The 26,698-nt window shown below is 41.1% G+C and overlaps 1 protein-coding gene across 5 annotated transcripts in view; it reads left to right on the top strand.

Moving 5' to 3' along the window:
• Window positions 1-26,698, top strand: part of LOC111262666 (1-phosphatidylinositol 4,5-bisphosphate phosphodiesterase beta-4) — a 139,988-nt gene that overhangs the window by 92,717 nt on the left and 20,573 nt on the right. For all 5 annotated transcript variants that reach the window (XM_022837079.2, XM_086969271.1, XM_086969269.1 and 2 more), the window contains 6 exons: window positions 8,658-8,840; window positions 12,151-12,324; window positions 17,238-17,533; window positions 18,786-18,948; window positions 25,490-25,604; window positions 25,986-26,193. In XM_022837079.2, the coding sequence (XP_022692814.2) occupies window positions 8,658-8,840; window positions 12,151-12,324; window positions 17,238-17,533; window positions 18,786-18,948; window positions 25,490-25,604; window positions 25,986-26,193 (1,139 nt within the window). The remainder of the gene's footprint in view (window positions 1-8,657; window positions 8,841-12,150; window positions 12,325-17,237; window positions 17,534-18,785; window positions 18,949-25,489; window positions 25,605-25,985; window positions 26,194-26,698) is intronic.

The following is a 26,698-nucleotide window of genomic DNA, read 5'->3' as shown; positions in this document are numbered from 1 at the left end:
CCGCCAACTAAGTAGCAATATATCGTCTACTAAAAAAATAGTAAAATGTATAATACTTAAGCCACTGCCAGATGATACCGTTAGCGTACATCAGCATCGCTTAGGCCTCTTTTCCCTACAGCTTTTTAGAACTTTGAGTAGCAAGTAACTAGATTATATTAAGTACAGCTCTTATATAAATATTCCACGACGGTCTGAGAATGCCAACTAGAGGAAGCCCTATCTCCTAAAGATCATTAGGGCAAATTTTATCGCTACCGATCAAGGTATCAAAATTGCCCGATGTGCATTCCCGTTGTAACAACGGAATAGTAACGTATAATAAATGGCTTTTCATTTCTTCATGTTTTCGGCGACACAGTCATTCTCCTGTAGGTCAGAGGCTCCCTTTCCCGGCTTTAGGCCATACGAAGGCTCGTCACCCCCCTCAATAACGGGGCCCTCTGTTTTCCTCCATAAAGATGAAAGGCAAGGAAGGCTGCATGAAGGCTAGGGGAAGTAAAGGGTAGCTTTTGCTTAACTGTTGTAGCGAGTCGGCAAAAAACCTGGCAAGAGGTCCGTCCTGAGCCTGAGTTTTTGAAGAAAATCAGCAAAAGCTCAAACCAGCCACCAATCGTTGACCTTTATCGGCCGAAAGAGCAATGTAATTAGTGTACGCACTGCACCCTATGGATGGCAATGGTTTGCTTAATAGCAATGAAACAAGGATTAAGAATTGGAGAAAGTAGGGAAAAAGTGATCGATAGCAAGCAAACGGCGTAACGAGATCCAATGGACGCTTGGCCAATTTCGAACTACCCGAATACACCCCTTATTTCACCATACTTGCCTTATTTCGTCGAGTTTTGTTTTCGCTGTTATATGCACGTCCATAAGCCCTTGCGCGCACACACCAGCAAAATTTCCTGCTAGCTTAATTTAGCCAGCAGACTAGCTGACCCTAACCGGGAGTCTCAATTCGCTTTTACGAATCTCCGGAGATTGGTACCCGCTGTCGCCTTCTAGACAGGTCGATGGAGAGAATGACGTCTAACTATGGGAGCACTCAACGTCAGGCAGACACGTTCAGGGTCAGAGGCGGGAGGGTCCGTTGAAGGAATGCTAAATTATTTGACTGATTACAACAGATTGCCAACTATAACGCTCTGCTAAAGTTTAGTCGCCTGGTGATTTCTGTGTATGTACACGTGTATTAAAGCTAAAGAATGGGTTGTCAGGGATTGAACAAATTTTAGGGGAGAATGCAAGAAGTACAAAAAAAAGAGACCATTTGCTGCTTGAGGCCCGACGCTACGTTCTTCAGGATGTTCGCGTGATGTCATGTTGGCATGTATGTAACAAAAAGTAACAAAATGTAACAAAAAGTTTCGAACCGGAGTTCGAGAAAGAACAACATGGAATACTGACAGCAATGGATATAATGAAGCTATTGTGCGGCGAATATATGTATATATATATGGAGGATAGTCTTGTTTATGGCAAGTCAGGCGGGGTATTGGCGCGTTACTAATAAGAGTTTAAGTTTAGTGGACAATACATGCTTAGTAATTTTGCACTTCGTTAAAAATAAAATGATCTTTAGGGCTGTTTTCAAACGATAATTCTTTGAACGCACTTGGCTAACAAGGGGCAACTGTATCCCGATTCATGCATCTCATTCTATGACCATGAATCAACAATGCTTTATTGTTAGGAACCTTCGTTTACTAGCGATCTAGAACGTTTCGCCTTGTCATCGAAAATATTCAAGATGAAATTCTCTTCAGATTTATCACTCACCTGCTATATATCGCAGTAATAACATTTGCTTACCGAAGAAACGGCGACTGGAGCTGCCCGGTTTACGTTTGTCTAAAGAAAACCCATTATAGCTTTCAAATTTGGAATAGTGGCCCCACAAGTAGTTTATATATGTTCGTTCAACGGGGTTATTATTATAGTTTTTTTTTACTATTTTTGTTTCTGTCCCTCAAATGAGGTCGATCTTTTTCGTTGTATGTAAGGCTACGGTGGCTCAGCAGGTGCTCCATTTACATTTGAGGGCTGAGTGAGTAAGAAAGCCAATCAGCTTTAAGCTGTATCTTCTGCTCCAGCACTACGGCAGACTCCGATTGAATGCAGATGTGAAGTGCTAAAGAAATTACCGGCCCATTGGTGGGCTTCACAAGACGGCTCTCCTAAGTTCCCCGAGGACGGAACTGAGTAGCCCAAATCGCTCCAGCTCTATAAAAGCTATGGAGCCCATTAACATCCGTCTTCGACCTCTGCACTTGCTTTGATCGCTCTTCAATTCCCATCGAAACTCAGCTATCTCTGATGCTGGTCTGAAAAGCTCTCAAGATGCCTTCTATCACACGAGGTCAGCCTCAGTTGTCTCGGAGCGTAGAAGCTCCATTTTTTCTACTCCATTCCTCGCTAGTCTCGCAGTTATTCGTGTACATCCTCCATCTCTTCTTCTTCGATGGTTACAGTAAACTCCGTTTCCTCGCAGTCCATCTTCAAGGGTAATGGATATGTTCCGTCTGTAGTCGAATGAAATGCTAAGCACACGCCGAAGGCGAGTAAAGAAGAGAAAACGGAGCGCGTATTAGAAACCTCTCGGGCAGCGAACGAGTCGCCAAGGGAGCGCGATAGAGCAACGACATCGAAAAGCGCACCCCATTATCGTACAACCTCCACACGTTGGTGGCGCCGCTGCCATTCAACTCAGTTCGTGACACCGTAGCCGCAGACGTAAGCCAACCAAGCACGACTCTGCCGGAGCAGACAAGAAAGACGTTACTCTGCGCACGATTGTCTGTTTCTCCTCTCTTGTAAGCTTCTTCCTGAACGTTTCTTTTAGCAACGAACAAGCTAGTTGCAGGCGACGGAAAATAGCGCTAAAAGCAAAGTTCCACACAGCAACGATATTCTTTTATCGAGGATTTAGCCCTTTTTTGAATTGTAAGGTCGTGAAGTATACAATGTATTCGTTATGGAACCCAATACACTATGTACCCATAAGAAAAAACGAGGGACAAGGTCACTGCAGCAGCAGCATGCTTCGTAGCTGATAGTCCGCGCTATTACAGGTGTACTTTTATACAAACATGCGCTTTCTATTCGAAACCCCAAGGTCGCTCAAAGTCGCCGTATTCGCTTTGGTTGCACGTTCTATGAACTCATGCGCTACGACAGATTCGGCCGCGGAAACAAGGAAAGGAAGGTAACTGGTAATAGCCAAGTTCTGCGATCTAGGCGTCTAATGTACACTGTATAATAAAAACTGGCTATGGACATTTTAGCAGAGTTACAAATGCAGTGTGGTAGACGATTCTGGTGAGAAAAAGATATGGAATGGCTTCGCTATCGGCGGTATTGTTCGTTCCGGGATCGATGCACTGATTTTACATGTTACATCTTCTCGCAGGGTTAGTATCTATTGTAGAAAGCGGATACGTCTTTGGAACGTTTCACAGTCTTCTTCCATATTTTTGGGTGTAAATAAAAGATTTTTCCCTCAGACGGGTAGACAACACCCCAAATTGGCCGAGGATAGGGAGATGCATGCGTCTGCAAATGAGCAGCTTTTCTATCTGTATGCAGGAGCTCCTTGACAGGTTTATTTAGCACAAATAACTTGGAAATGCTCAAAAATACTTTTGACATTTAGATAGAAAAGGGACATTTGTATGCAGCAGGCGTATCAAAAATACCTTATGTAACATCGGGTTTTCAAAAAGAAATATTGATCATTTTTATTCTCTATAGAGCAAAGATTTATTTCATTCCAAAATAATATTTATTCAAAATATGCACCATTTTCATCGATGATCTTCTGCCATTTTTTGGATAGCGTTATAATCCCATCATTGTGTAAGACCTTTGTAGCTTCTGGGTGGAAAACTGTGACAAGTGATTATCGAATTGCTCTATTATAAAGTTATAAGTATGCAAGTTCTACACAGAGCGAAACAGATGATTCGAAAACGATGCTTTGTGTTTACTAGTTTCGGATTTTTTTTAATAACTTGTTGTAGTTGTTGACAGCAGAGATTCAAATCAATCGCTTTGTCGCGCGACAACAACCCGAAACGCGCGACTCTATTTCAGTATACGTAATATCATCTTGCTAGGCTTTATCCCAGGTTTTATAGCTCCATTGTCATATCTGTTCTCGCTTGTACATTACTGCCATATATGATTCCCTTTTTAATCACTTGTAACTAACTAACCGCTGCAGGAATAGCTCGATTTCGTAGGGTTTTTACAGAGCTTCGCAGACAGAGATATATAATCGCGTAAATTGTTTTTTTTTTTTACCTCGAATCGTGTGGCACCCGGACATCAAGCCTCCCTGTGGCCACCTTTCGTTAAACTGCTCAGATCTGTTTTATACTGAACACTTAGTTTCGTTAGCGAAATCGTGATTACTCAGTTGTCGCTTTCGCAGTAATTATATATCAATATGTGTCTTCTTTGACATTGAAACGAATACGAAGAACCACCTATGGGTCTTTTTTTATCAATTACACATCTGTATAATAAACAGTATACATTTTAATGGGGCTGGGCTAGATAAGTTTGCTTTTAATCTTTGCAGTTGTCTACGTTATCTTCAAGGTCATCTCTCATAAGCCTTAACAAGAGTATTCTAACAAGTTTAAAACGTCTATTGCTGGCGGATCTCACTTTTTAAATGATACCAACACTAACCTGTTAGGACTCATATTCATTTCAGGCCATATGGCTAGAGAGATGGTCAATACAACTTTTGATGCAATACAACAAATATCATTAATTCATAGAGAGGTGCACAAATGCAAAAAGTGCCAACAAACCTTTATGTTTTTTTACTGTTATTATTATTATCTTTATTGGTACCATTTTTCATAGCAAATCTATCTATTGTCCTTCATCTATATCACTTTCACCGATTCATAATAGTAGACTTCTTAATCGTGCTTCTTTTGCCATTTGCTCTTATTTTTCCTATTTACCGTCTTCTAACAGGTGCATGCGTAAACAGTAGAGAGGAATCAATCAGCTGCCCCTATCAGTCAGCTTGTTTAGGTGTGCCGGGTCGATAACTCGACCCTTCAGTCGGCTTGGGATCATACGCCGATTCTTTCTAACCCATACAATCCTCTACCGAATTATCAATCCTAACCCAAAAGAACAACGAGTCGGCAGCGGCGGTGGCGCTAACGCTTGGCTACGGCCTTAGACCGAAAGGCCGCCAGTCGAAGGTTCTTTATTAACTTTCGTCATAGACATGCTTCATTATGCTTTACTTTAGAGCGGAGGCAAAACAATTACTATCGGAAACTTCCCTGTCCCCGTAGTTCTCCAGTAACCCAATAACACCTTGCGCACACATTCGTTGCGGCGGCCTAAGAAAGTTCTTGACAAAAAAGCGACTCAGTTTAGATGAGCCTAATTGAAAATGGCCTTTGAACGAAGGGAAGGCGTCACGATGTTATGCGCATACTGAACTCTAGTAGCTGGTCACTTGTCGGTACGCGGGTGGCAGCTGGTATCAAATTAATTGCGTGGACACATACAAGCATAAGTGTTTCAAAGCGATCTGCTAGCATACACAATGGTATAATATAAAAAGGCCGGCTTCAATGGCATGTTAGAGAACATGTTAGTTCAAGAACGAACAGCCCTAGGAAGCATAAACGCAGCGTTAGGACTATCGTCTGTATCGATTAGCCCCAATAGATGACGGCGTTTTATTGTAACTTCATGCAACAAAGGTAAAGCGTTAAAGGCTTCATTCACGATCCTAACAATAACAACTAAGGGTTTACAAACTGACCCTGCTTAGCGACGGTGGTTTTAAGGTTGCTTTTGGACTTTGTTTTATGGTTTACGCAGAGGCGTCGGCTTTGGTTAGATAACACGAACATCGCTGTAAACTGTAAAACGTTAATATCTGATGAATAAAATCTGAGAAACCCCTTTACGTACACCAAACGTGTACTTAGCGCCAGTCAGATGACGCTGAGATTCCTAAACGTGCATATTTTATGACGGCTGCCTCTTAAGCATTGTTGACGACCTTTGTACCTACGATAAAGACGGCGCAAATAAGGGCTGCAGCCCCACGAAACGAGCCTACAATAAGAACATAGATGCGCAGAATTTTTCGACTTATTCTTTGCTTTAAACATTCTTCGCGTGGCCGATTGAATGATTTCCTATATTGAAGTGAACACAAAAGACCCGATAAAACTATATTAATTATACTGTTCGCCCGTCTCGACCTCGTTTTGCACACGACGAGCGCTTTCCTATGATTGTTGACAAAATCACACCCCCCAATAAAAGAAGCCATCACACGAATTTATCTTAGATCGATCAAATCAGACACGCGTCCTATTCGCAGCGTCCGTCACCAGTCATATTTTCACAAACGCGGACACGTTAAATGAACATCCGTTAGACTCGTATACAAAGTCGCTCAGAAAACCAATCAATGGACCAATGTATTTCATTGCTTTCTATATTTGCACTCAGGCAACGCCTCAGTTTTGATACGTGTATATATATATATATATACGTAATAAAATACTATCATTCAGGCTGAATACGGGGAGGAATTACTAATATATTAGGTTTAATCAATACCACATAGAAAAATGAAAAGGTATGGAATACTATAAGTTCATGATGCATGTTTCACGTTAGTTGAAATCGTTTACGTCCGCAAACCTCTTTTCTACAATGAATCCAACAATGTATGGGCTGTCGCGCAACACTACAGTCGAAATATACATTGAGTATTAACCTACATTGAACTTAGCTGTCTTCGATTTATTTAATTAGATTAATTAGTAATTAGGAAGAAGTAAGGGGTTCTTTTTTTTTTGAAATTTCCTAATTGACCTGAATATTCCTGGTTAATTTAGTTTACACCTACTGTTAATTTTAAGGTAATTGAGGTTTGTTTTTAGGCTGCATTTCAATTGACCTAATAATGGTTTGGCTGGTGCTTCTGATCTGAATTCAATCTTCCCATTTCAGTAAATAAAGTTTAACAGCTGGCTTATACCCTGTATCGTGTTTAGTTCAATAACTCACCTCGTGACTCATCAGGCCGGATGTTGATTATCTTCGATCTCTGTTAAAATGACCGCCTCCGAAGAACTCATCTCCGAATGGCGCTAAATTTCTCACCTGTATACATCTAAAAAATTGCGAGTATTGTGATAGAAATAATACATAGCGGCTCACATAGAACCCCACTTTTTAACACATTTCTCTTGGTTATGCTGAAAATGTCGGTGTGACTATGCTATAAATCGTTCATTGATCTCCGCTAGTCGTCATATTTAGATGGGTTGCCATCGTGTGAAGAGCTCTACTGATTGATTGGTAGGACAAAGCAGTCGACGATCAGAATGTTCCCTGATGGGCAGGACGAGAATTGAACTGGTAAGAGGTTGACGATTAATGAATGATTGAACACGTCAAAATACTAATGCAAATGAACATCTACAGATACATTTATGGAAACATCCAAAATGTTATTAAACAGTGAGTGTGTTATTTCTCTATACCAGGCGCTGTCTGTCTATTGTTTATCACCAGACAAATAGCAAATTGTATAGCCAAGAGCCTTATTCGTCGTTATTGAAATGGGAGAAACATGTCTTGAAGACTGTACTGCCTGCGTCGTCGTCTCCATCGTATCCCCATAGATGCTGCACGCTTTTTGCGTCGACATAACAATCTCGAGGATTTTCGATTGGAATCCTAACAGGAAAAGTAGTTTATATCGACCAGCTATCTCCTGTAACCTTTAATTCGGTTTGCCAAGCCCCGTAGCCCAGCGGCGAACCCGTTACTCACGAATCCATCTGCCCTGTATTAACAATATAGATGCAGATATACTTTTACGATTTTCATCGTTGTTGTTGTGGGTGCTGCCGTGCCACTGTCCCAGCTGACAGCTCCTGTAGCCGTTATGTTTTCAACAGCATCGATTTTTCCCGAACTTTACGTCGGTGTGTGAGTGTGTCTGTTAGCGTTGCTGATCGATAACAAAAGCGACAACACAGTGTAGTATAATACCGTACGGTTAGACCGGTAATTAGTGTTCGGTCAGTAGCGATATTGAGCTATAGTTCGGCGGGCTTTTCAAAATGTCTAGAATCTGCAACAGTGATTGAGCACTATAGATGGCCAACGATATCGCCAAATTGCAGGAAATTAGATGCCTTAAATTTAAGCCCGTATGATGTAGGCCCGTTGCGAAGGGTATCTGGCGCCGCTGTATTTAGAAAACTTAAGTAAGAACCCCTGCTCAGCTTTTTTAATAAATGTTCTTACTTTTCTTCTAGTTATATACATGGCTCCAATACAGTACTACGATTGTTAGTTTTATTAATCGTCGTATGATGTAAATGGTAAAAGTGGGGAGTAATATGGGCCCTTACTAATTATATAATAATAACAACGCAAATAATAATACTTTATAAACTGTATTATTTCATTGGATGACATAGTATTTAACTCAGTTACCTTGGCAACGTTTATTTCTAGTATACTTATGGGGGTGTTCAAGTGTCTCCTGAACATTAATCATAAAAAAGGAAAAAAAAAAGGACTTATTTAAGTTTGTAATATATTATGATCTCTTTTCGTCGCTGCATATCCTTCGTTTGCAGGACCCCCGCCTATTACAGGAGCTGGGCACAAAGCATGCTGCACATAGTTTGGAGGATATTTCGTTAACAATCTGTTCGGGGACGGATATGGTCAATATCAACTATACGCACGTCGTCTGCCCTGATCCAGACATCGCGCTGGCCTGGCAAACAGGACTTCGAGTAGTCACGAATAACATAAAGGTAATGAATAATAGTAATCAGTATATGACTGCTATGATTATAAGACGTAAGGAGACAACAGTAAAAAAGGAGCGCCATGTAACCATGGAAACACTCGTTTCACAGGAACTAATGTAACCCCCAATGGGGACCCTAATGTAGCTGTAAGGAAAGAATACTTTTTTCTTTCTATTTACTACCACCGTGAACATTTAAATTTTTTACAGGCTGTTTTGATAAGCCTCAGAGTGAATTTTGGATGAAACTCAGTTTGTACCTTTATGTTGCACTGTAGAATATGGAAGAAAGGAAACAATAGGGATTTTTAGGTGTTTTTACATTGCTCAATTGCTTGACATCTGTTGGTTGGCTTGACCTGTGTGAACAAAACGGTACATCCGTTTTAAAGCACGCGATGAACGTCGAACATAGACATAAGGCTTTTTCAATCTTCAAAATAACAACGAAACAGTATTTTTTTGCTTGAAAATTTGCGTAGATGCTTTAACTCATAAATAGGTAGGTAGATAGATAGAGTAGAATATATAGATAGAATAGGATAGACAGATAGATAGAATAGAATAGAATAGATAGATAGAATAAAACAGATAGATACAAGAAACAAGGATTCCTATATTAGTTTAACATAGAAAGATCCAGTTTATTCGAATTCTATTTGTGTGACGCAAGTGCGCGTGCAAATTGTTAGATCGTGAATTTTTATGAGACGTGACAAAGTACTTTCGGCGGATCCAAACGTATAACTATTCATATAATTTCCGCAAACAGCCTTGTCTCTTACGATGTGTAGCGATACCAGTGACGTGCCCCATGGACAGATAGCACGGTTCTATATCATTAGATTCACTGCTAGTCCTTAACATAGCCTGCTACGAGGAGCATCCAGATTTTAGGGGATTTGCTATAGTTATGTGTCTGAAGGCATTGTATGAAATCGGAACAAATTTATTCAGTTAAGTGAGCAGAACAAAAGCTAAATAAACACGGGAGCTATGCTTGTTTCGTTTAGTAACAGCAAAACATGGCCACGTTTTGCAAAAAGAAAATAAAGACAACCTTAGAATGAAGAACGATGTAGTATTTTTATCACTGGAGACGGATCCGCCAAGCGCAGCCCTTAGTTGTTTACGCAAGCTCTCAATAAATTACAAAATTTATATCATCTATGTGCAATATAAAAAGTTCATTCTGAACTCACAACTAACCGGTCGATTAGCACTTAGGCTTAAAGATCATCCATGCTGTTGTGTCTTGTTAGAATGTTTGCACCCATTAGCAAAAATGCCGGTGTCCAACCGGAAAGGCCACACCTGCCCGTGACCGATCACAGAAAGTCCGTGCATGTGAAACTTGCTTCCGTGTTTTATGGTATTAATAAGAAAAAACATTTCATGAGAGAATGCTACCTTAGTAATTCTATTTTCTAAGTATCGTAAACTTCTGGTCAAGGCGCCATCCCTTTATCAAACACACAGTTCACAAGCACCTGCTGATACACGCAAGGAATATATATATATAATATGCTGACACACGCAACGTGATTGTATAGCATGTACTGGACTTTCCCCTACATCTGACTTAAATGAGTGAAAGCATGTTTTTTTCCCCATATCCCCTTTTCTGCATCTCATCAACGAAATCTTCACAGACCGCCGAAGGCTAAGACAACACCAGCTCATAGCGTCTCACGATACCTTCCATGCATGATATGCAAATTTTCCAACTTGGTTATGCTTTCGTATAGGCGTGTCGGTTACAGCGTGCATGTGTGTGTGCAGCATGGAAGGTTACGTTGATTAGTCCTTAACCCGTCGTGATTCCCCATACAATCCTCAGCTGGTTGGCTAGTGCGCGCTTGGCGGGAAATTGTTTAGCCGCAGATTCTCGTTGTTAGTATAGCTCTGTACAGTTAATGCGGCAAGTCAAGATTGGTTGGTACATACTAGAGCTGTTAAGCCGTGTCGAACTCCATTTGCCGATGACGTTGCGGTTGCCCTAATCCACAGCATCTTCCTGTTCACCACTTCCTCGAAAGCTTTGTTGGAAACAGTGTGTGGCTTTGTCAAGGAAAGATAAAACCAAACCGCACGGTATAACAACCATACAAGCGGAATTAGTCACCAAACTTTGTATTATATGACTTTTTTTTATCTTCGTCTATATATATAAACAGGCAGTTGTGCTATTAGATACAGTTTACCTCTGTAATATGAAGGACATTGTAGTTGAGTCTCCTAATTCTACCAACGCACGGAACACTTATCCACGGGAAGTACTTGGACAAGACATGGGATTTGATGCAGATGAGTGTATCAGCCATTATTATCATTACTTTACGAAGAGCGGCTTGATCAAGTACGTCGCAGACACAAGCTCTTAAGTTTGTTGGAGAGATTCCACTCCAACTGGCGGGAAAAATATCTGCGTGCAAACAGCGGTGCTAAGGTTATCGGGTGCATAGTGTTCTTGTCCCTTTGTTTTACTTTTTGTGTCGTTATGGTATCTGAGAGGCACAATCTTCACGACCGCCTGTAAGGGTCTAACTTTTTGTGTCTTCATCCCACAACAACTAAACAACCCCATTTAGGTCATATAAGTGGAAGTATTTCCTTTGGGTACTGAACAGGCTTATGGGCCAAGTGAACTCAACTGAAAACAGGCATCGTTGATGTTTTGAAGACAAAGATTGAAATCCGACCGTTGATACTTTACTACAGTTAATTGCTTTGTGAAAATTCATCTTTATGGATGTCTGCTGGGATCCGAGAACACTAGCAGACTTCTTTGTGGATCGACATCTCTACGTGTCTTAAGTTTACGATCTAAAATGGCCGTGAACAACGTTCAGTATCTAGATCGCATGACACAAACTCAACTTTTTGAAACACGTTATTGACATAGAACGTATTGCCGTTAACACTAAGTGTCTTCTTCTATCAAAAGGCTTGTTGCATTGGTGAACATATTGAAAATAAAAACTCTATCTAAAATAGAAAAGGTAACAGCTATCAGGCATATTCATTCAGATTTATGTTGCAAGCTTAGCTTGAACTAGCTGATCCGCTTATGCTACTCACGTAAAAGCTATAACCTCGATATGTCGCCAAATGTGCTTCCCATCGAGAGCAAGGAGCTATAGGCTTTACGTGTTTGTATTTCTTGTCGTGATTTTGGTGTGAAAAAAAAACAAAAATGAATAAATCTTCTTTTTCTTGTGAACGTAGTGTTTTTCAAAAAGCTTTTACTTTCATACGGAAACTTTTACGAAGGTACACTGGTCTTGCGCTCAAGTTATTGTTTACATTTTCAGGCGAATAATTTGTGCCCATCAACGTGTCTAATGAAGCACTGGATTAAATTGGGGCTTCAAGTGGACCCCGATGGGAAATTGCCGGTGCGTCGGATCGCCCACACGTTCGCGTCAGGCAAAACGGATAAACTAGTCTATCAGTGCATGAAAGACATCGGATTGCCTAACGGAAAGGTCTGTATACATTTATCAATAAAATGATGTACTATTTAAAGGATTGGTGTAACCACAATGTAGACAGACTAAATTGTTACCTAGGTCGACTCCGCTTAATCGCACTGCCTCCGATGCAATGCCCATATATATATATATATATATATATATATATATATATATATTTATGTTTATTTTTATCCTCTTAAATCATCCGCAGGATATTTTTAGTGTCCTCTAAAGTTAAATAATCAGAGTCACGCACAAATGTTTATTTGGCGATTTCCTAAGGGCTGTACACATAGGAGTATTGGCGAGGAGACATAAAAACATAATACTCCTTCCTATCATCCTTCATTAGATATAACGCTTATTCGCTAGTTACCATTACTTGATGTCAGCACTTCGACCCTATTTTATTTTTCTGGTTGTGATCGTTATGCCCTTTTACCTATACTATGCAGTGTTCCGGCTTTCTTGGTTAAACCGTCCTGCCTGCGTTCACCACTCATTCCTGTCTTACCGTCGGTCGTCTTTCCATTATAATACGTCGACTAGGCACGCCGCACCGCGTAAACAGGAAAAGGGCAACGATATGCCTAGTTCTTACACAACATTTCTCGTAACAACTCTCCTTCAGCTCACGCCTTCTGCCGTTTGTGTTGTTTCTGCGATGCTATGCAGTAAGTCCGTATCGTTCACTTTGCGTCGATTCTGAAGACCTATCTTCAAATGGTAGGTCCATTGTCCTTCCCTTTGCCCTGGTGTTGTGTTGCACCCCGAAGTTCACCGATGCTGCGTGCCTTAATTATGAATCAGACTTAGCCTACCAATTGAATCTATGTCATCTAAGAGTCGGATGATAGGCCTTACGCCCCACAATGCAGTTATGTATTCTAGCATAAGAAGCTGCGAACTTCGGAAGCTGAGATTACGTTTGTTTGTTGCATCTCGTTATTGCTCGAAGCAGACTGTGTATGGTGACAAAAAAAATACACGTCAAACAATCTTCTGACAACGAAAAAGGTTCTTATTGCGTAGCAATTGACCGACTCTTGCGGCTGTCGAGTAAAGAGCAAAAAGAAGATGGTGCTGTTGACTCCGATATTTCTGCGAAGAGATCGCGTTCAAGTACCGCTAGTGGTTTAGTGTTTAGTATGGAGCCAACCGATATCGTCCTAGCCACCGAACACTTCTACAAAGTTATTTTTGACTATTTATAAGAGATTTTCCTGAACACGATATCTCTAGAACTCTAAGAAATTAGCCTGGTTGCGGTTGAAATTGTGTATACTTGCGTTTAGTATAAATAACACAACGGATCTTCGATATTGTACATGTACTGCGTGAGTGTTATGAGACCATGTGCGTTTGCAGTAAGGCAAGTCAAGTATCTAATGTATTATAAATCGTGACAAATCTTTTGGCATAAACCGTAACGAAAGCGTGTTAACCTATCAAATTGATGGGAGAGACAGCGAGCCAAAAGGATATGGCCGTAACGACACGGCCAATATTCCATCAGGAACTTGCGAACGATTCAAACGTCCGCTGGCTTCAGATTCGAATGCATTCAGTCTAGCACAGTCATAGCTTCGTCTCGTAGCAAATAAGGAAGGAAACGCAATCGTTGCCGTTCATGCATTCCCGATGGAGGCAGGCACGTTGACATAAGGCAACCATTAGAAGCACAGCTAGAGAGGTAATAGCACTAACAGTAAGCAGGACCGCAACGTTGCAAACAGATCTGTTCAGCCTGTCAGCTGGCGAAACAGTTGGTTGGTCCGGGTCGGTGGCTGGTTCTTCTCTTCTTCTTTCGCTCTGTGTTGTTCGTCCTCTTTCGTTTTAGTTCTGTTAGGGCCTGGCCCAAGTGGCTACGAGTCCCTTGTGGCCAGGGGTTCTACATTCACCAAGTTGAACGACCGAGATGTATAGCGATTTCCCTGCTTCTTTCCATTGCTCTTTACCCTCTTTCTCATGCTCCGGGTCCTCGTTGAGATCGTGGTCGTCGCACTCGACCCGTCGACGTCGACACTGGAGACTTTGTTAATTTTTTTTTTGCCACCGCTGCTGCTGCCGCCCCTGTTCATCTATTGCTTACGTTGTCTTTTACTTGCGCGTTTTTCGTTCGTTTTCGTGCACGGGATTGCGTGTTTGGTGATATGAGCGCGTGACACGCTTTACTGTTGTCATAGCGTTCGTGGCTGTTCCGTTATCAACAGCGGAAAAACAATGGATTTCCCACGGGATCACTTGTTACGTTGCTGCTGGTGGAATAACAGCACGTAGCCTCAAGTCGAATAAAGCTGAGTTGAGTCCTTCGTTGGTTCGTTTATGTCTACCCTTCCGCCAACCCTCTATGCTTTCCTTATCGTCGCCCCTTTCGTTGTCATCACCGTCGTTATAAAGCACCCTCTGCTGTTTCTTATTCGCGACTCTGGGCATGAACCTTTTCGCTCTTTGAGAGAGGAAAATGTGTGGAAGCTGGTTCCTCTTTGTCGCCGTTCTATTTCGCTGCTTGTTCTGTATAATGATGGTAGTGTTTGAGAGCGTTGTAGACGAAGTGCTACTCGAAATGGCGAAACGAAGGTGGTGCAACGACCTCCGGCTGTCGAGAAAAGTCTTCCTCTAGTTGGGAACCGTAGAGGATGTAGGGAGCTGAGGAGCGAGGCGTTTTAGGGGGATAAAGCATGGGCACCGCAAAGCAAGTGAGAAAGCAAATTTAGGAAGGAGTGAGATTAGAGATACGAATTGGCTTGAAGGGGTAATCCAAGTGAAGTGGAAAATGCCGCTGCCAGCAGTGGTATTGCCACTACTATTACATTATTCTGGCCGACCGTGGCTTGTTTTGGCTAGCAGTAACCGACAGGGCGCACGCTGACTGGCTGAGCGGCAAGAGCGGGAGTGGCTGCAGCAGCCGCAGAGCTACGTTACTCTTTCAAGTTACTATCATCATCACTTCTACAGTTTCTAGCAGCATCAGCCGAAGACCCTTATCATAACGATCAGTAGTGCGTGTCTTGTGGAAGTTCCTAATAAAATTCGCTTATACGAAGGATCTAAGACATGAAGAAGATCGACGGACGTTAGAAGAAGGCGATAAATAAGAACAGACGAAAGGCGTCTTTATCTAAGTGCGTGGGTAGACAGAGGCCTTTATAAAAACAGAGTTCCTTTTGGCCACAGACAACTGTACAGCAGAAGAGAAGAAACATGTATGAAGGTGCTAAAAACAACAAATACCTTCGTGAATACTCGAAAGCTAATTTGGTTGTTCTATTATCAAATGAAAATGAAAACTGCGTCGGCCTTAGGTGATCTCTATGAAACTGGGCAGGGGAATAGTCGTCCCGAGATTGCTCATAAAGTTACTTTATGAATTTCAGTTGTAGCCGGCCGTTAGGCAACACCTTTAGCATCGTAAAACATTTGCCCGGGTGTAATTTACCATAACTCACTCCATCTATTTTACTGCTCGCTTTAACGCTGACTGCCTTAGCTTTCATCTGGCCTGTTTATTCACTGTCAAGACGTTGGTAAAGGCCACGCCGATACTGTCACTGGATCCATTTGGGGGCGTGACCCCCAATTATCATATCTAAAAACGGTCCCCTTTATCCTGTTTACCTGAAGGCAGGTTAAGGTAAGCCATATGAGCAGACAATAAACAAGTATTCAGTGAGGGTAGTTCTTACGGTGAATAAAAGGGGCAGAGTTCATTATATTGTTGACTAATAGGGATCAGAATTAATAGATTAAAGTCCAGATAAATTAATATCTATTTTTTCAGAGATTATATCTAGTGAGTATTTAAGCAAGTCGATTGCCGTAAGTCACTCTTCCATGGTAATTATTGTCCGATATAATTACTTCCTAAAAATAATTTATGGATAACTCAGGTGGATTCCCGCAAGATTCGTTATACTAGTACCATACAAAATTATGGCATTTTCTTTTTTATATGGCATTTCTTCCTTACCTCAGAAAATGAAACAACAACAAATATAAGATATCATAAATGATAAGCTAATACGATGCGAGCATTACTAATGCGTTATTCCAAGGTACAACATTTTCTTTTGGGTATTTTTCATCATAAAACGTTCGCTACCCTCCAGCCCCCCCCCAGCAGCCGGCGCGAACAAAACTCTATGTAAAGCTACAAACAGGCGAATTGTGCCTGTTGGTGACTAGACCGTTATGATTTGATTCCTATAAGGGCCTATGATAAAAACTATACTGTCGAAATTGCAAAAAAAAAAAGGAGCGAATCAAAAATCGGTTCTTTGAATTTCATCTTACATTAATTTAGGCTTTTTTGTATTGAAGCACTCTGTACAGCTTCATCTGCTTTTACTAGTCAAAAAGATACCGCTCTTTAATTTTCTTAGGCTTTTTTCTCCGTTCAGTTAAGCCTGTTTGCTTCCTCAGACTATCACTCCGTTCTTTTTCCTTTATTTAAAAAATACATATATATATATATATATAACGTATGTTAGAACATGAAGGTACACCTGAAGCTGTATCATGTGTAACCTTTACAGGTCCAGTGTGCATGTGCGTTACATTATTATTCATTATAATCATCGTTTTTTCTACTGTGCAAAAAAAACGAAAGTTTCAGCTAACGTGCACGTATGTTTTACGTTTTATTGAATTTTTCGTTTTACCTTTATATTGTATCTACGACCCTGTAAGCCTTTGCTTTATTTCATGCCATATCTTCTCGTATACCGCTATTTGGATTGTCGTGGTAAAGGATTAGAGGATAGATAGACAAAGAGGACCGTACTCGTGTTGGTCTCATCAGGGAGAAGGCGCTTTATGTCACTACTGTGCAATGTCATTTTTGTGTATTTATGCCTACCGTTTTAGACTAGCTACGATGTCAGCTGTTGCTGCCGTTTTTGTTATTGTTATTGTTGTGTTTTTAGACGGACGTGATCGATCCGGCGGACTTTACGCTGGATAAGTTCGAAGAGCTGTACCAGCGCGTGTGTCCACGCAATGACATCGAAGAGCTATTCGAACAAATCACGGTAGGCCGTGAGGATTTCATCAATCCGCGACAGCTGGTCGCTTTCCTCAACGACAAACAGCGTGACCCACGCCTTAACGAGATTCTGCACCCGTTTTACGATGAACGGCGTGCGCTCGAGATTATCTCAAGATACGAAACCAACCCCGAGTTTGTCGCACAGCAAAAACTTAGTCAACAGGGCCTTTGCAGGTTTGCATACAAAGATAAAGTAAAAACAAACATCGAATGAACCGTATCATATGGAAATTCTGCGTGTTGTTATTGATGACATAACTTATTACTATAATAGGTACACGCTGTTCGAGGATGATTTCCTGCAGTTACCAAATATGGTGGATGAAAGAATAGATCAGTAATATTTTACTTTAAAGTTGTTAGATTCAAAGAGAAGCCACACTATTAATTTATTTAAATCTTGTCGCATTAAATACAGATTTGCAAAAATTAAGCATGTTTAAATACGTTTCCCTCGTTTCAGAAATATGCCAAGACATATAAAATCAAACACACGCAGTCGTCTACAAATATCTGTATACGAATGCAAACTAGACAATATAGGCCTCCCTGCCACTATCACACCCCTCCAAGTTGTGCTTGTAAATTGGCAGATGCTCTGATAAGTTTATAGATTAACACACACTTTTCCAATAATCAATGAAATTTTTTAGTGTTTTTTTTAATGTTTCTATGTATTTGGCTTTTTTTATGCTTTCGCATTCGTGCCCTGCTCTAATTCTGTACGAAATCGGTTTCTTATCGTACCCTTCAATCAACGATCCATTCACTTCCACGATTCGGACGAATCGTAGGAGAAATCTCTGCCTCAGCTCGATCTGTTTATAGCAATTGCTGTTTTGGTCTACCTGTGCCTACTCACGTAGAGTGACGATTTATTTTGGTCTTTCCGCGTTTACTAGAACTAGTTATATAAACTTTTTTTTTTTTAATGCAAAAATGCGGCATTTGCAGTGCGTGCTGGGCACATTTATAGCAGGGCGCCCCAGTTATTTTTCCTAATGGCCCGCTAATGAATGAATAACTGGCCGCCGTCGGTTGTGTGTAACCAAGAAGTTGCATTCAGTTAAATATATACACTTCTGAATAGATATTGCCTTGTGTCTATTTTACAGCTATTTTGCAGAATTTTTACAGCTAATATGTTGGCAGTGATGGAAGCTTCGGATCGTAAGTTGTAAGATAGACTCGACGCAAGTGTCTTCGTACTTTCAAATATCCACTCAGGAATAGTATAAATTTACAGGGCGTAGACAAAGAATACGAATGGTTACTGCGTACGGTGTGATAGAAATGAGGCAGGATATCCCTAATGTGATCTAACAACGTTTGTAGTGGTCAGGACAATGTTTTTCTTGGCTAGTTTTTAGTGTATGTTTATTTGTTATTGTTTGCCTGCATTATCCTAACTGGTCTTTACCGTCAGGTACCTAATGTCGGATGAGAATGCGCCGGTATTTTTGGATCGACTGGACATCTATATGGAGATGGATCAGCCGTTGTCACATTATTACATCAACTCGTCGCATAACACGTACCTGACAGGCAGACAGTTCGGAGGAAGATCCTCGGTAGAAATGTACAGACAAGTAAGTACCAATTAGAACATCGTGCAAACATTTCTATAAAGCGCTATGTGTAACAACAGCTATGAAATGATTAATAACAACCTTTATCCTGTATTGACACATTGTACACGGAAATAGAGCGAAAATATTAGAACGCTCATGTTTGGTACAGCCGGGCTCCAGCTTCTTGCTGACGCTCGTACCCCTGCGTACCTGTTTTGTCAAATTCTCCTATTTTTAATCAACAGAGCTTGCAGTATTTTTATGGCCTGGCTCAGTAGCTGTATGTTATTATTATTATTATTATTCCTAACCTTTAGTAACTGCGCGGCCGAACAATGCGTACATTAGTTGCTTAAGGCATCGTGAGTCTCTAAGGTTCAGATGGTCAAACTGGCACTAATTCTAATTCATTAGGTTGGTAAACCTATACACTGCTCTCAAAGTATTGAAACAAAGTGTCTTGCCCTATTATAAGGACAGACCCTTGTAGATCACATCCGGTTTATACTAACTTTTTTGAAATGAGCGCTGGGCGCAAAGATCAAGATATGTTCCAGATTTACGGGTCCCAAGGCAGCTGAAAAATGAAACACAAATGAAGAAGACTAAATTCTTAGAGCGTGTAATGTCAACATCGTTTGGTGTAGTTTATAAATGACTAACGTTTGACACATGCTTCACCTCATCCTCGTAAACCTAGATAAATCGACGTTATCTTAAGGTCATTACTGAGAGCCCTGTCGTTGAAGCGTAAAGTATCGACGCTCATGGAAACTGGATCCTGCACATCTGGATACACTCTTCTCTGGCATGAAATATACCTCCGACTCTTGACTTCTATCTCTTTAGTCGACGCAATGCTTTACCTGACACTCCATGGTCTTTTCTTAAGTACATTAACTTCTCTCTGTTTCTAATTTTAGCAGAAGTAAGTAGGTTTGGTTAACGCGAATGTGTTTGCCATATAATGCTTCGATGCATAAAATGGCTTCGCATAATCGAATGGATGCCCCATGTGAAGAAAACTATTATTAATAACGCAATATAACGATCCTTTAGTCAATTACGAAAAAAAAAGTAAATAGAAAAATAATTTCCGAAAGCTAAGTCCTACGAAAATGTTACAAAAAGTTACCCAGTTTTTACAAATGGCAACCAGCATAACTTATATATGTATAGTACAATGTCGATAAACGGTCGATACTGGCCTCATATGCTGGCAAACCAGGAAAAAATGCTAACGTTTTTCTTCTTCACCGTTGTTAGCACAATTATTTAGCACTAGTTAGTAGCAATAGCCGAAAGAGGTCTCCTAAGGATCATCCTGACTAACTATGTATTTGCACCATAACACCCCCGATCCCTAAAGGGGAATTTTGTCATCAACTCCAAGTAACATGGAAACTATACGTGTACGTTGCAAACAGTGTTTGTAGGTGGCAAGGAAATTGCAGAAAAGTTGCTTCCTATTTCTTTTAAATTATCCGCATAGGTAATTTTTTGAAGGGGTTAATCTGTTGATCAAGTGGACCGTTCAATTGCGGGCTTAGTTATTCTTAAATTAAAGATATTCGTTATTAATACCATTATACATTTGAAATATAAATTAGTTGTATTACTAATATGCAACCAACGTGTTGCGCAAGTCGTGTTTTCCTTATACAAGCTCCAATCCGTTATAAATGTTTAACAAAAAAAAATCGGCCAGAGAAGGCACGATAAAAGTTAAGTCTTCAAACGCGCATTGGCCTTAGGCGGAGCGTCTGCTATGGTTGTATCTGTTTGTCCCCTTTTAAGTGGCCTAAATCTCACCTAAGCCACGAGTTATTTCGAGAGTCGGTTGTTTATTCCGCGTGGCTAGATCTTCCTCTAATTTATTAACAACAATGAAGCCTTCGACGACCTAGCTGCAAAGTCTTCTCGAAAACACGACGTGAAACGACAAAGGAAGCAGGCCTTAGGTGACTTGGCCTCCTTTCATGACCTTATTTATACTATATCTTAAACGAGATTTAAGAATTTGGCCAACCTCTGATATTAAAGGTAGACAGCTTTATGTCCTCCTGTCATTATCAAGTGATTGCGTTTACAATATAGGTTGTCCTATTTAATAGATTAATCTAACAGATCTTGAATCTGTCTCTGTTTCAATAAAACTCGCGCTAGAATGGTTAACATGAAAGCCTGATAACTTGACGTAGCGACCTTAACGCTGAACACAAACGGCCTGTTATGAAAATTATAAGCGACGCCATTGGCTGAGATGACTAGGTTGGGCACTTTTGAAGTTCCTCTGTTTCTACAGATTGCGATTGTGATGCATCAATCGCCATTGAACGGAGACCATTCAACGTCTGCTTTTGCTTGTCTATACTCTGTACTGTACCCATCGTAATTATCCTTGATATCTTGGATATCCAAATCGTGGCGGTCAAAAGTGGTCGAGAGGTGGTCCACGTCTATGCTTTCGGCCAGAAACTATAGAAAAGTTTACTTATCTTTTGCTTAAATGCACATTTGTAACTTAATTCTATTATGAAATGCTATAAAGTAAGATTACTGACTTTGCAGAACTTGAAATCGTTGTTCTGACAACGTTGAAATTTGACAGACATGTTTTCGAAGTTTTTTGTGTGATCTTGTCGTACAAAATGGTCCGTGTTATACATATATGATTTTGCAAGTAACAACTTACATGGACATGGTTTACTAATACATTTCTTATTGATCTGGTTATTTTTTTCACCCCGGTCCTATCGATGCTACACTATCTAAATTAATTCAAGGTTTTATTCCACTCGATTACCTTGGTTACTTAGTATACCTAAAATTATTTTATCAAGTTCATTGCTTGATTACGACTGAAAAAGCGAGTCATGAACGGTAAGATTTATTCGTACCTTCCGAACAGTTTGAATTAAGGAAAGGAAATGCATTAACACAGACACACGAGTGTGATTTACTTATATCATCTTTTTTTCTTTACGTCGATGCGTATTCGATGTCCCGCGATACTTCGCCCGTACTGTGTTAATGTAGGAGGAAAACTACTGAGTCAGGGTATTCTTGCACAGTAGGACAGATGCCTTCATACGCTAATAGGACAGAGCTGCTGTAGCACGCCACAGTGGTCGTGATTAGTACGGCTGTATAGGATTCCCAGATAAAGACCTGTCGGCGTCGCAGTGACCCTAGTAATCGTCTTCTAACCAATACCTCCCGCACTTGTCCGTGCTCTGCCCCGTTTCGAAAGATGTCCCTTACCGTGTTAAACACATACCCAACCGAATTTCCCCGTCTTCAATCTTGTTTGCTTCTTTACTGTATCTTAATTCTAAGCCTTAACACAACATTCCACCCACTGGAGAGTAGCATTGCGTAACTCCACGTTTCGATCTGTCCTAGGTAGCATATGTGCTCGCAACGAAAGCTCCTTACGGTCGGAGCATACTAGAAGAACGTATGGCACTTGCTGGCAGTCTTGGCGGCCCGCAGACGCTACAAAAGAAGCGGACACCTTGCTATAGCCCGCGCTGCGTGCTAACTCAGCTTATTGTTTGATAAAGGTCTCATTTGCTATTTGTATAAGGAAAGCGAAAAAAGTAATCGTTAGCTGCCGTATAAAGAGCGAAGAGCGATAGGAGCAGCCAATGACGGGAGGATGTGATAAGCACGACTACGGCAGCCATATGTTTGAATGTATGTGAGATACTTCCTGAGCCCTCGGCTTGTCCAGTCCTGTAGTTCGGGCTCGTCCCTGTCGTTCGATCGCTGTCGTCGCCGGCCACCAATAGCGGCAGCGGAGTGGCGATATATCGAGGGAAAAAAACTGTTGGACGTCTGGGTCCTTCTTGCCACTGCTTGATTCACAGCCGCCGCGTCTCCGGCAGCATTGAGGCACACGAATAAGTGTTTTCGCTAATCGTCGTGTATTATGCGAGCCGCTTATTAGAACACGTGAGATGGATTGTACCGCAGAACGGCGAGTGGGAGTAGCGTGCTGAATACGTGGGCGTACTATATGGTAGTATTAGGATGAAAGACGCTGGCTGGCAGAGCTTCTTGAGCTGGAGAGTGGAACATGAGACACTGACCAGGCAGGAAAATAAAAACGTGCAGTTTTGGATAGCATGAAGCTCCGAGACATATATCTGAGCAGTATGGCACAAATAATGCGAGCACAATTCGATGGTAAGCTGGTGAGGGATGGATGGCATTAGTTTTCATGTAGGAAACATCCAACACAGGTAATCTTTTGGTGACGATGGACGCACGTCGCTTGCCGCTTTGGTCGTCCAGGCTGGATTGAATAGGACCGAATAGCCATCGTCCCTTGCAAATGGGTAGAACGGACGATATCCCGATACATATACATATATAGCTACGACATAAGCGTTGCTCGTTGCTAGACGTATGTCCAAATGGCGGATCACATCGATGTTTGCGTATGTATATACAGAGTACGTTCGACTCAATGTTGTTCATGCGGTACAAGCTTCTACACGGCCGAGTAAATATATGCCGTTAGATTATGTGCCACACAGATGACAAACGTCGATGAATCTTGCAGTGGTACTAGCTCGAACTAAACTAAGACAACCAAATAGGGTAGCACTTCTAGCAACCATAGAAGTGCTGTTAGAGTAATATACGGGTTACAGACACCCAGAGAGAATATTTTGATTGATAGTAGACCAGCAGACGGCATCAAGCAGCATTAACGTGGTCGCCAAAGGCCATGAATTCGTCATGGGCTTTTCCTATTCTCAGAATACGGAAAGAGGACAGATACTATTCACTTGAAAAACTTGCGACAGCAAACTCTGTGCTACATGTTACATACGAATATATGATAACACATTGCAGCGTTTCAAAAGTAGCGGTCGCAGAGCTGTCATACTTGGGCATCTCCTATTTTACAGACAGCAGTGACCTGGGGTTAACTATCGTAACCGCGTTGGGTTCTATTTTCGATCTGGATTACATTACAGGGAGGTATATAATCTCATTGTCAACATTTGCCATATAAGAAAGATAGAGGGCGTCCTTCTGAGGTCGAGATTAGTTTTAGACTCTAGTGATATACGTTGCATGTACCCAATTAAGAGACGCGTATCGTTAGGCTGCGCAGCCAGCGCGTCTGATGGCCTGCGCCAGACGATGGTATGACACTGACGTGCTCATGCCAAAGATTTGACCAAAAATTAGAGGCAGACAGAAGCAGACAAGGGTCGGTCGGTTAGGTTTATCCCGTATCCATTCGTTCAAAGGGGCATGGATATTTTACCACTGCTACTCGGAAACGGACCGCAGTCTGATTTCAGACAAAAAAAGACAGCCGCAGGATATTATTGGCTAATTCAATTATGAAGTTGACTGCATAATGAGATTAGGATTTTTTTTTAATCTTTCTCATGATGCAGGGCCTTTGAAGCTTAACGTCAAAAGCTTTCAAATGAATTTATCGGAACACCTAGTTCGACTGAAAAACTGAAAACCTTAGAAATATAACCTAGTTTATTTACGATGTATTTGTATATAAACTTTTCTTGTCTAAAGGTAGAAAATCGCCCTAATTTTTTGTGCACAAGTTATGCTGAAATGTATTTGATTGCATAATTTCCTCCATGTTGGCTATAATTAGATGTTTTTTATTCTTCGAGGTTACTTTGTCATTCTTTCAAGCAAAAACGGAGTATTATATTAAGAAGCATAGGATCTGAAAAAGCCGCGCAATAAAAGGTAATACGCGTGAAACTTAACAAAAGCATTATTGTAATGTAGAAGTATTGTTATTGTTAAACAAGCCCAGCGCCGAACGCGACGAGACCTCAGTCGATCTCGTCTAACGTTTGCGTGTATAAGTCTGCTTTTCGCAGCAAATCGCCGCGAACAGTATCAGTTCTGACAAAGTCTGACAGCAAATGCTCTAGTCAGCAACGTTGTTTCATATCGTTGGTACATGCGGACAAATAGCTCTAAAAGGTGTCGATCAAGAGCGTCAACCTGTAGGCAGAATGGTCGAATTATAGGAAGAATTGATTTTAAAAGGGGTTCGTTGCGAAAATATTAGCTAACCGCACCGTAAAACTGTATCGTTCGATATTTTCACGTTGAATTTTATCGTCAACGTTTCGTAAAACTTCAATAAATTAATTAATTCAACGTAAATAAATTAATTTAATGACAACATAGTAAGTAGCAAGTGTATAGGCAGTAAAATATAACGTGCCTAGAGAAAAAGGAACAAAATGTTGTCGGAAATAAGGCCAGTGTTAATGATGGACTTTCACAGACGGCTGTCATAGATATTTGTAATACGGTTCAGCGTTTGATTTGAATAAATAAACGATGCCGCGTCAAGTTCTTCTCTATTTCATCTAGTTATAAAGCTATTCCGAAAGGCCAAACTGCGAGCACTGAGTGTTTCGGGACATTACAAGAACTACGTGACGATTGATCCTCGAAATAAACAATTCGTTTGCTGATTTGTATATCCCTTGCAGCCATTAAAAAAACCTGTGCCAGTCAATAACCACCTGTATCATATATTTCCCAGGTGTTAATAGCTGGATGTCGATGTGTCGAATTAGACTGCTGGGACGGAAAAGGCGAAGATGCTGAACCAATTATCACCCATGGCAAGGCCATGTGCACCGACATCCTGTTTAAGGGTAACTGTAACTGTAAAAGCCATTGAATATAATATTTATTCAAAGAATTCTAGACTGAACAGTTGTATTGAATAACAAACGTCCCCGACCTATTTACAACATAGCTATTCTGGGCAGATGATCCTAGGACAGCTCTATAACGGTTGTTTCACTTGTGGTATTTCCATCGAACCCACAGGCTTACGTATTAAAACTGACATTTACAGGATCATCGAGAAGCTTTCCATTCGCATTGTCCTTACTATTAACTGATCGAGTTTACGCGTTTGTTTTGTTACCGGTAGCACAATGGCATCAGATCTGCTATGCGTGTTTGTATCCTGTGTACCAGTACAAAATCTAGCCTAATCTCGCTTTGTGTCGTTCCATCTAACGGTACAGATGTAATCTACGCGATCCGGGACTGCGCCTTCGTGACTAGCGACTATCCAGTGATTCTGTCGTTCGAAAATCACTGTTCCAAACGACAACAGTACAAGTTAGCTAAGTACTGCTACGACATTTTCGGTGACCTGTTGCTTACTGAGCCCCTGCCGACACACCCACTCGTGCCTGGAGCGCCGCTTCCGAGCCCTAACGATTTGAAAAGGTCAGTTGTCCGCAAATTAAGCCGCCAGCAAGCGGAAAAACGTCTACGAAATGCAATCTTTCACGCAGAGTTATTAATGTGATAGCCTTTGAGTGCCACTTCACTTCTTGGCATTTTTTTTCAGGTCAAAAAGGACACTCAGAACAAATTATAAGAGTGGACGCAAATTATATTGGATTGATATTGATGTAAAGTTGGCCGCCGATAACACCCAGAAAGTCTTCTAGGAAGCCAGTACAAACGAACACTACTATATAAGTATGAATTACTATGTTGCGTTACTATGGCAATTTTTACGTACGGCTAAGCTACAATAACTCTATGGTGTTAGGGTCCTTGAAAACTACAGAATAATTAGAGAAAAGTTCCAGCCCGCACGACTTACGTTCGATATTAAAATGCATTTGACGCATAATCCATGGCGTATATAGACATTGCCGTGTAGCGTAACGATGGGTCGCATCAAATACCGCTGTTCAGGGCATCCTGCGCGTTTAATCCATGT

Source organism: Varroa jacobsoni, unplaced genomic scaffold, assembly GCF_002532875.2.
Source record: "Varroa jacobsoni isolate VJ856 unplaced genomic scaffold, vjacob_1.0 scaffold_689, whole genome shotgun sequence".
Classification (NCBI taxonomy): Eukaryota; Metazoa; Arthropoda; class Arachnida; order Mesostigmata; family Varroidae; genus Varroa; species Varroa jacobsoni.
Note: the sequence above shows the minus strand (reverse complement) of the source record. Positions and strands in the feature narration are given on the sequence as shown.